The sequence below is a fragment of the Pollachius pollachius genome (assembly GCF_949987615.1).
Source record: "Pollachius pollachius genome assembly, chromosome: 15".
In the NCBI taxonomy this organism is placed as follows: domain Eukaryota; kingdom Metazoa; phylum Chordata; class Actinopteri; order Gadiformes; family Gadidae; genus Pollachius; species Pollachius pollachius.
Window position 1 is genome coordinate 4886536 of NC_136948.1, and position 17150 is coordinate 4903685.

The 17150-nt window shown below is 47.6% G+C and overlaps 3 protein-coding genes across 3 annotated transcripts in view; 2 read left to right on the top strand and 1 right to left on the bottom strand.

Moving 5' to 3' along the window:
- Nucleotides 1-2746: 2746 nt before the first annotated feature.
- Nucleotides 2747-5982, bottom strand: ttc9 (tetratricopeptide repeat domain 9; the record flags this gene model as incomplete). Its single annotated transcript, XM_079752602.1, has 3 exons — nt 2747-2829; nt 4545-4727; nt 5448-5982. 3 exons carry the CDS (start codon nt 5980-5982, stop codon nt 2747-2749), a joined length of 801 nt encoding a protein of 266 aa, XP_079608728.1.
- Nucleotides 5983-7141: 1159 nt separating this feature from the next.
- Nucleotides 7142-12686, top strand: med6 (mediator complex subunit 6). The gene is made up of 8 exons (XM_079752603.1): nt 7142-7171; nt 7738-7897; nt 8268-8359; nt 8885-8979; nt 10371-10479; nt 11097-11212; nt 11335-11362; nt 11694-12686. Exons 1-8 carry the CDS (start codon nt 7150-7152, stop codon nt 11825-11827), a joined length of 756 nt encoding a protein of 251 aa, XP_079608729.1. The 5' UTR covers nt 7142-7149; the 3' UTR covers nt 11828-12686.
- Nucleotides 12687-13171: 485 nt separating this feature from the next.
- Nucleotides 13172-17150, top strand: part of pcnx1 (pecanex 1) — a 50440-nt gene continuing 46461 nt past the window's right edge. The window contains 2 exon segments of the mRNA XM_079752607.1: nt 13172-13484; nt 15994-16208. Of these exon segments, the coding sequence (XP_079608733.1) occupies nt 13332-13484; nt 15994-16208 (368 nt within the window). The 5' untranslated portion in view covers nt 13172-13331.

Here is a 17150-nt window from a genome sequence, read left to right on the forward strand (position 1 = left end):
GGTCCGGTATGACACAATGTTTGAGAAATACAACAGTTCAAATAAAATCAGAATCATCTGCAAACAAGACCATGGCGAGACTATGAACCAGCCAGCGTCTGGTTAATACTGCGTCTGGTTAACACGAGGTCTGGTTAATACTGCGTCTGGTTAACACGAGGTCTGGTTAATACTGCGTCTGGTTAACACGAGGTCTGGTTAATACTGCGTCTGGTTAACACAAGGTCTGGTTAACTCTCTCACTCCCGTCTGTCGGATCCACACGTGACCTCTTTGCCTGGAACATGCTACCCACTGGGGAACGGATTTGTGGGGGACTGGTTCATTGTTAATGCGATTGGATGATAATGTATCATGTAAATGTGAATGCTTTTTCTCTGCGTAGTCTGGGGGAATGCTAGAATCCTGGATATCTAACAACACGGCGTCTCTACCTGATACTGTATGGTCTCTCCTCTTGGTGGAAACACGACTGCTAATAAGCTGATGAAACCTGGACCCCTACTGGAGACCGATGGACAATGTTTCAACCCGGGACTCTGATATCATGTACGACTGATTAACTTGTATTTGCACTGCAACACACACACTTTACTCCAGTAAAAACGTAGTCCACACAATCCAGTCTCTTCCCGGTTCTTCTTTAGTATGTTTTCCTTCGCTAAGGACTAAATGTCAGCCTTGCATTGGATGCAGCATCACTCCACATTACATCGTCAGCGTGTTGCCAACCATGTCGTCCACCTCGGCGGGAGATCTGTGGAGCGCAGTGTTACGTCATACCTTAATCTTCATCCTCATCACCACCACCACCAAGGCTGTCTCCAGCCCCAGAGCCCCTAGACTATTATCGTCGCATTGCCATGGCAACCAGGGAGGAGAGATGTCTGTATGAAAGCGTTCCTTTTCACATCGGTCCTCCTTGATATGCTCTAGCCTCTGCTAGTCTTGTTGAGGGACAACCAATCGGCTGACATCATTGGGCGTGTGTGTACCAGGACTTGTGTGTAACAGGACATTGGTGTGTGTGTGTGTACCAGGTCTGTACGAAAAGTGTAAACAGATATGTACCAGTTGTGTATACAGCTGTGTTTACAGGTATGTGTACCAGGTGTATACTAGGTTTGAATGCACCAGGTGTGTGTACCAGTTGTAAGTTTGCCAGGTGTTTATATGTGGTGTGTATATCAGGTGTCTATACCAGGTTTAAAGTGTACCAGGTGTCTTAATGGGTCTGAGTGTTCCAGGTGTGTATGAGTGGTGTGTAAACCAGGTGTGTGTACCAGGTTTTGATACCATTTGTGTGTACCAGATGTCCCCAAGTGTGTATAGAAGGTGTAGAGTGTACCAGGATTGCAACCAATGAAGATTTGAAGATGAACAACAACAAGTAAATCATTTTTAATCAGTAGATATCTTTATTACATAGATCTGTTGACAGTGTGCTTGTACATATATCTTATACGATGTGATTGAAGTGCTTGGTTTGGCATTAAGAAAACAGGACAAGAATGACGTCCATCTTCCATCATAGCGGCGCCCATTGCAAGTAGGCCAGGCTAGCCCATACACTTTATATACAGCGTGTGATATGGTTAACACACAGCTAACCCAAGAGCTGGTTGGGCTAGTCCATATATACACAGAGTTTGTGATATGGTTAACACACAGCTAGCCCAAGCAGTGGTTGGGCTATCCCATATATACACAAGAGTGTGTGATGTGTTTCTGAAAGACAGCTAACCCAAGCGCTAGTTTGGCTAGCCCATATTTACACAGAGTGTGATATGGTTAACACACAGCCAACCCTAAAGGAAGAGTCCCTTTTTCACCGGAAAACACAACTTTATTCTTAGATATTTGGCCTATCGACAGTATATATGTCGTAGTCCTTCTAAAAAATACTGTTCAGTTGACATAAAAGTAGTTGTTCTTTTCTGAAACACAACCACACACACTCGCACGCTCGCCCACACGCAAAAACAAACACACACACAGAGACACACACACACACAGAAATACAAATGCGCGCGCACACACACACGCACGCCATGCCAATAAAAAAAAACATGTTGAGTAAAGGGAAGGTGTGAACGTGAAGCTGCTCTGCTCGCCCACGGACTCCGGCTTGGTGGGGGTGCGATGTTTTGACTGGCAGTGGGTCGCACTCCTCCACACCGGCGAGACGGCAGCACGGAGCGTTTTTACACAAGCCTACAACTACTGCGAGAGGGTTACGGGTTAAGCGACATTCACAACACCCTCAAGGGAAAGGGTTAGCGTGTAGCTCGGGCGAGGCGAGGGACAAACGCCCGGGTGAGGTTGGAAAGCGACGGGGGGTCGTCCGAATAAAGGTCCGATGTCTTTCTAACTTTACCGGGGGGGGGGGAAGCTGACGCATCTTTGTAGCTACACCGACGGCGCGGTGCGTGTAAGGTCTGGGTGGTCACAGTTGGGGGGGTGTGGAGTGGGTTGGTGGTTTGGGGTGATGGGGTTGGGTCGGGTGATGGGGTTGGGGTGATGGGGTTGGGGTGATGGGGTTGGGTGGGGTGGTGGTTGGGGTGATGGGGTTGGGGTGATGGGGCTGGGGTGATGGGGTTGGGTGGGGTGGTGGTTAGGGTTGATGGGGTTGGGGTGATGGGGGTGGTTGGTGGTGGTTGTTGGGGGTCGTGGTTGGGGTGGGTTGGTGGATGTGGTGGGTTGGGGTTGGGGGGAGGGTGGCGCTGTTTCTGAGGCAAACCGGGGTTCATGCCGCCTCCTTCTTGTCCCGCTGGGCGGTGCGTCGGATCTTCAGCTCTGTCAGCTGGATGTAGCGGATGACGTTGGTGTCTGCGGGGGCGGAGAGAGGGACACAGCGGTTTGGTACCCCAGTCAGGGCGGGATGCGACCCAGACATGTTCATCACTAGGTGAGCCGTTTACCGTCAAAGCTTATCCTCCTTTTAGATCATATCCTAGCTATCCTTGTTGTGTACGGGGAATGGGTTAACCTAGTGATTGTTAGTTGCTTGGCTCTTGGTTCTATGAACATCCTCACTGTGTCGACAGCGATATATTGTTTCATTTTCTTGGGACAAATGTACTTATTGTGAGTCGCTTTGGATAAAAGCGTCTGCTGAATTCCCTTAATGTAAATGTAAATATAAATGTAAAGAGAGAGCGGGAGAGAGCACGAAACCAAGACGAAAACGTCCCGTCCCTCTCTGCTCCCTCCCTTGCCATGTTTCTCCAACAGTGACAAGCGTTGCAGCCGCCCACTTGTGATTGACAGGCAACATGGCTTTCCTGGACCAATCAGGGTAGAGAGGCTCTGATTGGTCAGGAATGAGCAGGGAACTATGGAAATATAAATAGTCTCACAAAGGAGACAGGCATAGTCACCTCGAAACCGATATTCTCACATCACATTTCCTTCACTAACATCTGAGGGAGGGTAAGGTCATTTTAACCAATTACACTCAAAATATCAGCTTTTCAAACTTACATACAGCTCCTTTAAATTCCTAAACATTGAGACTTGCATTTACATTTAGGGCATTTAGCAGACGCTTTTATCCAGAGTGACTCACAATAAGTACATTTGTCAGTAGAAAGAGAAACAACAATATTTCGCTGTCGGTACAGTAAGGATGCTTATAGAACCAAGTGCCTAGCAACTAACAATCGCAAGGTCAACCCATTCCCCGTAAACAACAAAGATAAGTAGGATAAGATGCTACACAATGTGAGTACTATTTTTAAGTGCAAGGACATACAACATACAATAAGTGCGTACATTCAGTGCCAGGATGTGCAACACACAATAAGTGTGTCCATTAAGTGCCAGGACGTTCAACATACAATAATTGCCTAAGAGGGGTGTGAGGGGTAAGGGAGGAGGCTATGCAGGGCTTAGGTGAACTCTGAACAAGTGAAGGCTTAGTTATGGTTCGACGTTGACGTAACGCAAGGGGGTTTACGGACCCATTACGTCCTTGCGGACCCTCCTTGCGTCCACTCCAAAAATTGTAACCTTGCATGGAGGCGACGCAGAGGCAAGGGCTGTGATTGGTCCGCTCACCCAAACCCGAACGCAGCGTCTGTGTTGGTCAATGCGTTGGAACCAGGGGCGTAGGAATGAGTTTAACATTGGGGGGGACACATATCGGAAACCTGACAGATCCGTTAATGGTTTGAACAGAAATATGTCATAAATTAACTACACTGAAAAAATTCACAAATACATTTTATTCTACTAAAAAGATACATTTGTAAATGTAAAGGAAAACACATTTTGAATGGCAGTAATGAACTGATAAATATCAAATCAATTATTTAATTGTACGCTCAATCATCCAGTTTTTTAGAATAAGAAGCGGTGACAAGACGCTGTGTTGCGCTTTCAAAATAAAATAAAATATTTTTCTCCCCCCGGGATAATCTTTAGGTGGGACAAATGCGGCTGTCTCCAATATTGGAGGGGACACGTCCCCTCTGTCCCCCCCGGTTCCTACGCCCTTGGTTGGAACCATGGCTGAGCCTTGAGCCTGCGAGCGAGGGACTCACCGGACGGCTCCTGTTTGTGGGACTCCTTGAGGTAGTGCAGGGCCTTCTGGAAGTCCCCCAGGTGGTAGTAGGCCACGCCGGAGCGGTACAGGGCCTTGAAGTTCTCCCCCTCCTTCCGGAGCACCTTGAGGCAGTACTCCTTCACCCGCTCGTAGTTGACCAGCTCCATCTGCAGCAGGCAGGCTGTGCGGAGGAGAGAGGAGGGGAGGAGCAGGGCCGAGGCCGCTCACGTCACCGCACCCAGCAGCGGTTTGGGTTTTGCGGTGCGCTGGGTGATTCGATGGTCGATGTTTGAACGTGGAGGTGCACGGTGACATTTGTTTGGTGTTGTTTACTTGAAGGAAAGGTTGTGTAGGCTGTGTTACGTGCCGCTGGTTGAATACACGTTGCATAATAAAAATCGAAATACAGGTGATGAATCAAACATTATTCCATTATTAATATTCGTATTATTCCTATTGTTAGGTATTCACAGTGTATGTACGGATACTTATTGTTGTTATATTATCATTATTATAATGTTTTTCTTATTCTTATAAACTGCAGGATCAAATCAAAGCATGGTGACTCATACACTCATTAATGTTTCATATGCTTCTGGAGAATTTTCGAAATGGGTTTCAACAGTGAACATCAAAAAAATAACATGCACGGGATGGTGGTGAGGGTGATGGTGTTGGTTCTGATGGTGAGGGTGGTGGTGGTGATGGTGATTGTGGTGAGGGTGATGGTGGTGATGGTTGTGATGGTTGTGATGGTGGTGAGGGTGATGGTTGTGTTGGTGCTGATGGTGTTGGTGATGGTGGTAATTGTGATGTTGATGGTGGTGCTGATGTTGATGGTTGTGATGGTGATGGTTGCGATGGTGATGGATGTGACGGTGACGCTGCCGACGGTTCCTACCCGCCAGGCTGTTGTAGCACTCGAGCTCCGCGTTCTCCACGGCCCCCTCCTGCTCCTCCGTCAGCGGGCTGGACTTACCGCGGCTCGTCAGGAGGAGCGACGGCGGGGACTTGGCGGTGCTCGACCCGGTCCCAGCAGAGCCAGTGTCCGGGTCTCCCAGCACGCGACACAGCCCCTTCATCTCCAGCAGAGCGCGGTGGTACTTCCCGATGGCCTCCCGGTACTTCTTGTCCTTGTAGCATTGGGTGCCCTGCGTCTTGAAGTCCAGCGCCCGGCGCACCGTGTCGGCCGGCTCGGAGTGTGCGGAGGACGGCTGCCGGAGCTGCGGCCCTCCGTGGTGGTGCCTCTGTTGTTGCTGGTGCTGCTGGTGCTGGAAGCGGGCATCCTTGGTGCGGAGGTTGGGTGGCTGCTGCTGCTGCTGCTGCTGCTGCTGGTGCCGCGGGGATCCAGCCGCCGCGCCGCTGTCACCCTTCCTCCCCGGGCCTGCAGCCTCCCCTCTGGGGGAGCCGTCCTGGGCAGCCGGGCGGACGCTCATCGTCTTTCCGACGGTCCGGTAGTAGCGAAGGCTCGGAGTGGATCTGTGGTGTTCCGCGCCGTCAGACTAATAACAACGGGGGGTTCTGAGACGCGGGGTCGCTGGTGGCATCCTGCTCCTCGGCTCGTGCGTCCGCTGGAAGAACCACGCGCAGATGAACGCCCTCCGCGCGCGCGAAACAAGCGGGAGGAGCGCTCCCCGGTGGAGGGCTGGTGTCTGACGCTCTACGATTGGTTCTTCAACACAGCCTGTTTACTCGGACCAGTCTCTCTCTCTCTCTCTCTCTCTCTCTCTCTCTCTCTCTCTCTCTCTCTCTCTCTCTCTCTCTCTCTCTCTCTCTCTCTCTCTCTCTCTCTCTCTTCTGGTCCCGACTCCTCTTCTATCTAGAGGTGCTGGATCAAGAACGCAGTCGTGCTGCTGGAGAGGGATCTGATCGCGAGCCTCTCACGCTGTCTCTGTCTCGGGCTCCTCGTGCACACCCCGTCTCCCGGTGACGGGGTGTGATGGTGTGGTGGGCAGTGGTTCTGGGAGAAGATGATGATGTCATCCCAGCCTGACTCCACGGAGGGGAATGCCGTCCGTCGGAACCCCAACTGGCCCTGTTTCAACCGACCTTGGGAATGATGATACGTTGATGAAACCTTATGGAGCCTGCTGGCTCCGATCAGGTCCGCCTCTAACCGGCCGTAATGGCTCATTAGCGGATGACGCACCAGTCATGACTTGAGAGTGGTTTTGAATATTTTACAAACTCAAAAATAAACAATAATGACTTTAATCACATACATTTATTTCTCTCTCTTACACACACACACACACACACACACACACACGCACACACACACACACACACACACACACACACACACACACACACACACACACACACACACACACACACACACACACACACACACACACACACACACACACACACACACACATACCACACAATGACGGAGCAGGCTATTCTAAACGTCTGACATTTTTACTATCGTGTGGAGCATATAAGTTATACAGTAAGTTATCTGTTATCGTTTTTTCAGTAGAGCGGTCTGAATAGAAATAGAGCCGTGGTTCGGCTCGACCGCAGACCTTTAATTCAATAGTTATAATTAGGGTACGTCATCACGACGCGCCGCCAGTCGAGTGTCTCCTGTTTACAACATGGCGGCGGGGGATATGAGAGGTAGCTACACTCGCTCTGTGTTTTCCTATTGAACAAAACACGGCTACGATTTAAGTCGATTCCTTGTGGTGACTGGATTTTGTTGGCTTCCATTTGGTTTTCGAGGACTACCGGAGATTAACGTCGGTAGTGTGTGAGGAAGGTATCCTCCTCATCCTCATCTGGCCAGCGCAGCCTGTTAATGATGGATGATCAACTACATGTTTATACGGATCTGTGTCGAAACGATTCATACAGCGACTGAGCCTTCTTTATTTTTATTAAATGGATTCAGGTTCAGACTAATCCGTCGCTTTCACCGTAAATATAAAGTAAATATTAAAACAGTTGCGTTGAATGAAGTCATGCTGATTGGTTAATCGGTTTCAATCAGATGAGCTGGTTCAGAGGAACATACTGTAAGATGACTGCTGTGCAATGAACCGGTTCAGATATTAATCGCTGCAACAAATTAGTATTTTTAATAATATGTAGCAGATATATCGTTTATAACGGCATCCTAACACGGCCGTAGTGTTTCAAATGAAGTACATATATGGCTGATGACGACCCCTTCCGGTTCCCAGACAACCTGTTGGGGATCTCGTGGGTTGACAGTGGATGGGTGCCTATCCTCAACCCGGGCAACGTGCTGGACTACTTTTCCGAGAGAAGTAACCCATTTTACGACCGCACCTGTAACAATGAGGTGGTCAAGATGCAGCGGCTCACACTGGAACATCTGAAGTTAGTATAACATGATTCATGTTTATTAATGATTTATGAGTGGATAATTACGCAGGATAGATGCCCCCTCAAACACTTACCAGCTCCTTCATGACCTGTCTCTGTATTCACTGTCCAACCCCTACCTGCTCTTAACGACCTGTATCATTTATTCATTGTCTAACCCCTACCTGCTCCTTAATGACCTGTATCTGTATTCACTGTCCAACCCCTACCTGCTCCTTAATAGAACTGTCTGTGCTAGTTGTTTTGGATAAAGGACCAAATATTACATTTTAATAGTAAATGTATGAATTCGTCTCTCATTGCCTGTTCCCCTTTCTCTGTTGTGGAAGTTCAACACGCGTTTGCTGTTTATTGGTGTTTCCAGTCAGATGGTGGGTGTTGAGTACATTCTCCTTCATGCCCAGGAGCCCATTCTGTACATCATCCGCAAGCAGCAGAGACAGGCACCCTCACAAGGTAGGAACAGAGACAGACAGGCACCCACACAACACAAGGTAGGAAAGACAGGCACCAATACAACACAAGGTAGGAAAGACAGGCACCCACACAACACAAGGTAGGAAAGACAGGCACCCACACAACACAAGGTAGGAAAGACAGGCACCAATACAACACAAGGTAGGAAAGACAGGCACCCACACAAAAGTAGGCAGCTGGCTGGCTACCGAAGTCCAAGAAGCATTGGGTCTTCTATTGGTCAGACAGACTTTGTTGCCCATCCCCTGTTAGCTCTGCGATAGCCAATACGATTATATGTTAGATTATACGATTATGATGTGGTCATAATCCATGCTGTGAATTATGTCAGAAGAGAATGGTGGCACAGTCACGTAAGTCTATGCACTAGTAATTAGGCGACTCAATGTTTGTTGGAGATTTGCTATAAAATGAACCACAACTTGTTGACATGTAAACCTGGAGAATACACACATAAAAACCTCTCTGCTAACACTGGGCTGTCTATCCCCGCTTGTCCTGAAGGGGGCCCTGTCACGGTGCCGCTGGCTGACTACTACATCATAGCAGGGGTGGTGTATCAGGCCCCCGACCTGGGCTCTGTAATTGGATCCAGAGTGGTGAGAGTACACACACAAGCACAGCCTCACACACACACACGCACGCATGCGCGAACATACACACACCAGCTGAACAAACACACACCTGAGCACACACACACATACACACACACCCCTGAACCGACACACACACACTCGTGTACACAAATGCATGAATACACACTCACTCGCACAAACACACACACACACACTAGAGTTTCCGTTGTCCGGTAATTACAGGTCATTGACCGGAAAAAAATGAGGAGGACCGAAAATTCTAAATGTCTCCGGTCAGAATGACCAATGGAAATAATTCTCTCTGCACATTTTGAATTGTGTTTAAATATGCTACAGTGGTCATTTGCTTAGCCAATTCATGTAAAACAATGAGGGTTTTGATTGACCCGATATTTCCCCACTATCCTCGAGCCGGGTCGGGCCAGGCCTTTGATCGAGTGTTTGTGTTTTTTTTAATCATTGCTTTATTGGCCTAATCTGAGGAGAAATCTATGCCATAAACAGAAATAGTATAGGCCTTTATTACACGGGTCTTCTCAATGCCGTGGAACGCTCCGTTCACTTGCATGGGTAGTAGTCCGGTAACTTGTCAACCACAGCGTCTTCGGTCGCTAAGCAACGTCAACGTCTTTGGCGGACTATTTCACTGCTCATCAACACTACGAACTGTGGTAATGAATAAATTGTAAAAAGACACCATGTGAAGTAATTTTTTCGTTTTGGCAAGTAGCCGTGTAATAAGTGGGATAATGTATAGAACGTCGCCGGTCATTATCGGGAAAATAAGCCCCTTCAGGGCGAAACAAGACACCTCCGCTGCGCGTTCTATGCATTATTCCTTACATATATATTTAGCAGAGTAGGCCTAAGTAACAAATGTGTACAAAGTTACACATGTATTAAAAAAAATGTCGGGTTGAAATCGGGCTCAGGCTCATAATTACAGTTCATGTGTCGGGCCGGGCCGGGCTCGGCCAGAACGTGCACGGGCTCGGGCCGGGTTGGGCTTGATTTTCTGGGCCCGATATAAGCTCTAATAAAGACCGCTCAGCGAAGCCGCCTTGGGGAAGGAAGAGTCACGAGGCTTATGCGCATTGCAAGCATCAGAGACATTCTCGATACATTTGACTTTAAGTCAGCAGTGGCACGCTTCACATCTGCCAAATATGGAAAGAAGTAAAAAAAAGAAAAAAGAAAAACGTTAAAATGAAATCTTCCAGGTCACATGGCCGGTCAACACTGACACGCACACACACACGTACTTGCACGTACACACGTACTCACACACACACACGTACACAGCCTGAACACACACAAATGCATGAACCCACACACACTTAATGAAATATGGAGGTTTGTGTATGTATATGAAGGGAGTGATGCTGTGGTTTCAGCTGTCTGCGGTGCATGGGATCCAGTCGGCCTTCGACGAGGCCATGTCCTACTGCCGCTACCACCCCTCTAAAGGCTACTGGTGGCACTTCAAAGACCAGGAGGAGAGAGGTGGGTCTGCCTACAAGAATTCTATCTCACAATACCTAACCCTTCATCTTCAGGTTTCTTCCAGTGGATTTGGGCCGTTTTTCCCCCTTGATCTTAACCCTCACCCTGTGGGAGTTCTGTGAGATGATTTACTGATCTCATACGTGAATGACCCATCCCTGGAAGTTTGATAATGTGATGTGTTGTATCAGGAAGGTTTTAGCACCAGGAAAGTATAAGGAAACTTTTCTAAAGCTTTACTAAGCCTTGACACAAATCCCAGAATATAACTTGAAACATGACTAATATCTATAATAAAGATATATTATTATAAAGATCTTATCTTTAAAAATAGTACGTAGTATTGTGTAGCATCTTCTCCTAGCTATCTTTGTTGTATACAGGGAATGCGTTAACCTAGTGCTCGGCACTTGGTTCTCTGAACATCCTTACTTTACCGACAGCGATATATTGTTGTTTCTCTTTCTTCTGACAAATGTACTTAAGTCAAGTCGCTTTGGATAAAAGCGTCTGCTGAATGCCCTATATGTAAATGCAAATGTCGTACAACCAAAATATATCATGAAAGCTGCACAGCTTGGAGGTTTGTTGACCGCCTATCATATGCTGCCCTCCAGAGAAAGCCAAGCCTAAATCCAAGAAGAAGGAGGAGCCTAGCTCTCTGTTCCAGAGGCAGCGCGTCGACATGCTGCTGCTGGACCTCCGCTCCAAGTTCCCGCCCACGTTCTACCAGGTGAGGGTTGCTCTGAGCTCTAAAGTCACTTCTTCTGTGACCGGTGCCTCTTGAGAAGGTCCTCGGCTGACATCGGATTTGGTTGACATCGTCCCTAACCCGTCTTTGATCTTTTTTTCCAGCCCAAACCTGGCGAGAAACCAATCCCAGGTATGAAGTCAGACCTCAAGCTCACACCATGTGTAGAATTCAGACCGTTGCTCATCGAGATGTTTGACGGCAACAAACTAGTTTATTCAAGTTGAATATATCAAGTTAATGAAATCCCAAAATAATAGCACTCAACCTTCTTTATATAAATGACAAAACAAACCGATAAGTGTCAACGCGTCCCACTTTGAGATAATCAACCAATGATTTAGTCTTCAGTGTGCCATGACTGTTTTAGCCTCTAGGGGGCAGCAGAACCCAGATGCACAGTGCAGCGTGCAGTGCCTCTTTAATCCCTGTGTGTGTGTGTGTGTGTGTCGCGTTCTCGCAGTGGAGGTGAAGAAGGAGCCGGAGCCTCCTGCCGAGACGGTGAAGCAGGAGACGGAGAGAGAGCCGACCACCAAGACCTCCGCCCCTGCCCCCCCAAGCAAACCCCCCCCGGAGAAGAGAGCCCGACTCCAGTGATCAGGACCCCAACCCGGAGGAACCCTCTGGATCAACCCTCAGCCGATCTGCCTCTCCTCAAGCCGGACATGGAGGCGCCAGGGAAGCCCCCCTTCTCAGCCAATCAGATGCCAAACAGTTTTGTTTTTTGATTGGCTGGGAAGGGGGCTTCCCTGGCAATAACACACATTCATGCATACATACATGCATACATACATACATACATACATACATACATACATACATACATACATACATACATACATACATACATACATACATACATACAGTTTTGTACTCTCGCTCTTCAGCGGTTACATTACAAAGTGGCTGTATTCCCGCAAAATCGACCCAGTAGCGACACTACACGTGGGCGTGTGATGTCACTACCTGGCTGAACTGTACCGACTGGTAGGCTGATGTATCTGTCGGTCCTCTGGGTGGAAACGCCCACGTGTGATGTCACCATAGGGCAGCTTCTGAAGGGGCTTGTTATGGCTAACAGACGTAAACACAGCTGGTGGTAAAGATGTCAGAGCTTTTTAAAGCCTTCCCGTTGTGCTGAGTGAGTTTTGTCTGGGCCCGTCGGAAGGCTGACATCAGCGGGCCGTTTTGACATCAGCAGTATTTTCTTTCCGTAATGAATCATTAGGTCATTCTTACTCATGAGCTTTGCTGAGTAAGGGGATTTTCACAAGACAAAGGAAGGGTTGAAGACTGTCTTTTCAATCTTCAACATGTTTGATGTTTTGATCAAGATACCTAATGCTGGCTGTCCTGTTTTTGATAAAAGTACCTTCGTATGCTGTTATTCTTCATGTCTTATTAAAATAATCTGATTCAGTTAAAAATGAAAGTGCATTTTGAATGGCAAGATTGATTTTGTGTCAAATAAAATGTATTTTGAAATGTGTTGTATTTATGAAATCATTTGGACTATGTGCAATAACTTCCTCACTCACACATTTGACCAATAAACGAATTGAATTAGTCAATTTGCTACACCGTCGAGTATACAGTTTATAGATTTCTTGTTCTTTGTCAAAGCGTGATGCAAAGATCTGTCCACATGATGGCGCAATCGGGCTTTAATTCAACGAAAGTGTACACACAAATTTTACCCTCATTCCTGTTTCTGTGTTGCCTTTTTCCTCATCCCTTCGCATTTCGTCATGTTCAGGTTCATCATGCAACCTCATTCAAAACGTTTAGTCCGTTTTATCTGGGGCAGAAATGGACACAGATAGGTGACAGTCCGGCTCACCAGCGGCGTTACACGAATGCCACGAAGAAGAAGCGGCGCGCAGGGTGTGGTGGGATAGGAGGCTTCTCCGTGGAGGACCCGAGCGAGAGCCCCAGCTGGCTGCAGAGAAGATGGCTGCAGCGGGGACTTTCAGGCCGACGTCTGGAGACAAGAGCACCGCTCGTCATGCCGAGTGCTGACCACCGGCTCCCCGACGTGTCGGACCCCTTCCTTCGTTGATTTTCCTCCACTCCGTTGAGATTGGACGGGGTGCGTGAAAACATGGGGTCTCAAACTCTACAGATCCTCAGGCAGGGGCTGTGGGCTTCGATCACAGGCGGATGGTACTACGACCCCCATCAGAATACGTTCGTGAACGCGTTGCATCTGTACATCTGGCTGTTCCTGCTGTGTTTCCCCTTCACGCTGTACATGGTGAGTGTTTGTTCACTGGCCGAGCGCCCCGGAAGGCAATTAACTCAAATAGATTTAATGTTTGGTCCCAGGCGATCCTCTGTGGAAACTAAGACAACAATGCGCCGTGTCATAACGTTAATATAGCCGTTTTAACCGCTGTTAAAACCTTACTAAAACACAATCTATACATCATAAAGCCCCTTGCCTGTGGGTTCATACGGGAGCGTTTCATAACAATGCGTGATTCTAATGGCATTGTGTCAAATCTGACGCTCAAATTGTTCCAGCAAGTGTGCCAACCAACGGGTCGGTTGACCCCTCTACAGTTCTATTGTTTATTTGTGAAATCCCTTTTGACAATACTGCTCTTGGTTATTGTAAGTAGGGCATACATTGATATAAGGATATCTTCTATTCAGTAGGATGTATTTGCCCCTTCCCCCATGGCTTGGTGACCCTGGCCAGTACACTGGTTGAAGATCATCACTATTGAGTAGATTAACCCATGTAACACCTCCTTTATCAATAGCCATCCCATAGTGCTGATATCAACCATCACAATACGAGTTAAAACCTGCTACTGTTGAATTATCTCGATGAGCCATTAGCTGTCAGAAGGCTTGGTTTTAAATCAGTTTATTAGGATGTTAAATATTAAATGAACACGCACTGCCTATTTTAAGTGTCTTTATATATGCATAGTGACGGCTATATTGAGTTTGAGGTCTTCTGTCTATTCCTGGAGAGGAAGTAAATAGACCAGTGGTATCCTGGCTGTGATCAGAATAGCTAGTAAAGGCAGATACACGATTATAAACGGCCTGTATGGCAGATATACAGCTCTAAATAGTTTGAAAGGCAGATATACAGTTATAAACAGTCTGAAAGGCAGATATACAGTTATAAACAGTCTGAAAGTTGGATATACAGTTATAAACAGTCTGAAAGGTAGATACACGGTTATAAACAGTCTGAAAGGACACTGTTAACAATCTGAAAGGCAGTTAACAGGAATAAATTGCTGTTTGATAGCCCCTTCCTTCTGAAATGTGTCTATTTGAAGTTACGTTATTCTCAGCAACCTGTTTCTCTTTAGATAAACTTGGCCTGAAATGGCCATGATCCCCGAAGCGTGAATTAGAAAAAAAACAACCCTAACAACTTGCATATTGTGTGGCTGTTTGGCTGATTTAAAATTGATTCTATGCATAGATTTATCACACCCAGTGTAAACAAATAATGTGCATACCGGCGGGTGGTGAGAACGCTCAGAGAAGCCTTGGTGGTTTTATCCGATGAAACAGAAGTAGTAACTATTCACATATACTGTAGATTTAGATGATCTCTTTTATTCTTGAATTCTTGCTGCGATGTCCAAATGACCCATCAATTAATGAACTCAATTACTACTACTCAATTAATTCACTGTTCACACACACACACACACACACACACACACACACACACACACACACACACACACACACACACACACACACACACACACACACACACACACACACACACACACACACATGCACACACACGTACACACATGTACACACACACACCAGCCTGGTGGAGCTTGGAGAGAAACACACATAAACACACACACACACACAGGCCCAATCCCAATGTCCGGACTCACAGACTTTGATGCGTGTTCTTGCGAAATTATTAAGGCTTCAGGGCTGTCCCAATGTCGAATTCCAAAGGGCGTGAGGGTTTGAGTCCACACTTACCGAGCCCTTTCCGTGAGTCTGCATCAGTGCAGACTTCAACTAAGGGAATCACCCACAGTTCAAAGCGTTGTTACGTTTACCGCAGAGACCATAGGGAAATCCGGAAATTAGGTAGGCAAACAACAAGACAACGCTACTGTCAATGCGCGACCAGATGGGAATTTCTGGCTTTTTTTAGTGAGCCGGATCATTTGGATCAGCTCACCAACAAGAGTCTGCTCTTTTGGCTCCCAAACGGTTCTTCATATTACTACTTATACCTTTTATAATTCAGCCAAATGTTGCCCGTTCTGACTAATGATTAGTATGTGTAGGCCAATAATCACCTAAATTATTCTATACATCCTTTATGCTGAAGTATTCAAAGGTAAAAACTAATTTTCTAATAGCAATAAATTGCTGTAGCCGAATGTTTTCATTGCATTTACAAAAAAAACAAAAAACCCGTCAAAATGAGAATTCCCAATCCGGCAAGTGTCAGCAACATCTTTGTCATTAAACGTTGTCAAGGTAACGTGTGCTCTCGTGAAGCGCTGTCCCAATCCCATCTATACCTATCTGAGCCCGTGTGGCCTAACCCACCTGAGCACCTGAGATCAATTGAGTCCTTAGTCCTCAGGGCTCACTTTGGGATTGGGCCACACACACACACACACACACACACACACACACACACACACACACACACACACACACACACACACACACACACACACACACACACACACACACACACACACACACACACACACACACACACTAACGTGTGGTTCTTGGCTCCCCAGGCCCTGCCGCCCACCCGGGTGATCGTGGGGGTCTACTGCGGCGTCATCGGCACCACCTTCCTGCTGCTGAAGACGGTCAACTACCGGCTGCACCACGCCCTGGACGAGGGCGAGGTGGTGCAGCGCGGGGCCAAGGAGGCCCCGGGGGGCGGGGCCCGCGGCGAGGGGCCCCCCGCCGACGGCAACGCCCGGCAGGAAGACAGCAACGGGCCGGGGTGAGGGACGCACACAGACAGGCGGACAGACGCACAGGTCATAGAGACTGTACTGGTTACTGTTCTGGATGCACACAGAAACACACACACTAACACACGCACACGCACGCACACACACACACACACACACATCACACTCACACACAGAAACACAATCACACAGAAACACATACACTAACACATGCACATCACACACACACACACACACACACACACACACTAACACACACACTAACACACGCACATCACACACACACACACACACCCACACATCACACACACACACAGAAACACAATCACACAGAAACACATACACTAACATACACACAATCACGCACACTAACACACACTAGGTTAAAGGTCAACAGTCTGACTTTTATTGTGAAAGCATGAAGTATAACTCTGTGGTACAGGACGAGAAGCACACCGTGATGCATCGTACCGGAAGAAGTTAAGTTTCCCTTAGCGGCGGAGCACACAAAAATAATATGATTTAGTTCCTGCGCACAGGAATTTCCAGGGCTGACAACCACAGGACTGACGTAGGTTCTCGGGCGCTGGGTCTTTTCAGGTCCAACCTGAAGCTTTTCTTGGATGAGCCACTTTACTCTAAGGTTATCAGCCTCGGCCAATGAGCAGCCCTTCTCTGTCAACACCTGCGGTCTTTCCTCCGATAGGACACTGAGCAAATGGAGATGTTCTTTAATAGTGGTGAACTGTACTCCCTGAGCATACTGTACATCCTGTACATCGATATCTCTGCATCCGCGTCGGTATAGTGTGTGCGCCGTATCAGGTATCCTATATAGGAACCATGGACGTGAGCCGTCTCTGAGAGGAGCGCAGAGAGGAGAAGGTGGCTGGGTGGGTTCAGCAGGCTGAGGGGGGGTCCGGCCCGGGGGGTGGGTTCATTCGGCTTAGGGGTCCGGGCCTCGGTCGTCG

Coding starts and splice junctions, on each gene's coding strand:
- med6 (XM_079752603.1), top strand. CDS start 7,150: ATGGCGGCGGGGGATATGAGAG. Junction 8,360..8,884: donor GAGACAGGCACCCTCACAAG/GTAGGAACAGAG, acceptor CTTGTCCTGAAG/GGGGCCCTGTCACGGTGCCG. Junction 10,480..11,096: donor CAAAGACCAGGAGGAGAGAG/GTGGGTCTGCCT, acceptor GCTGCCCTCCAG/AGAAAGCCAAGCCTAAATCC.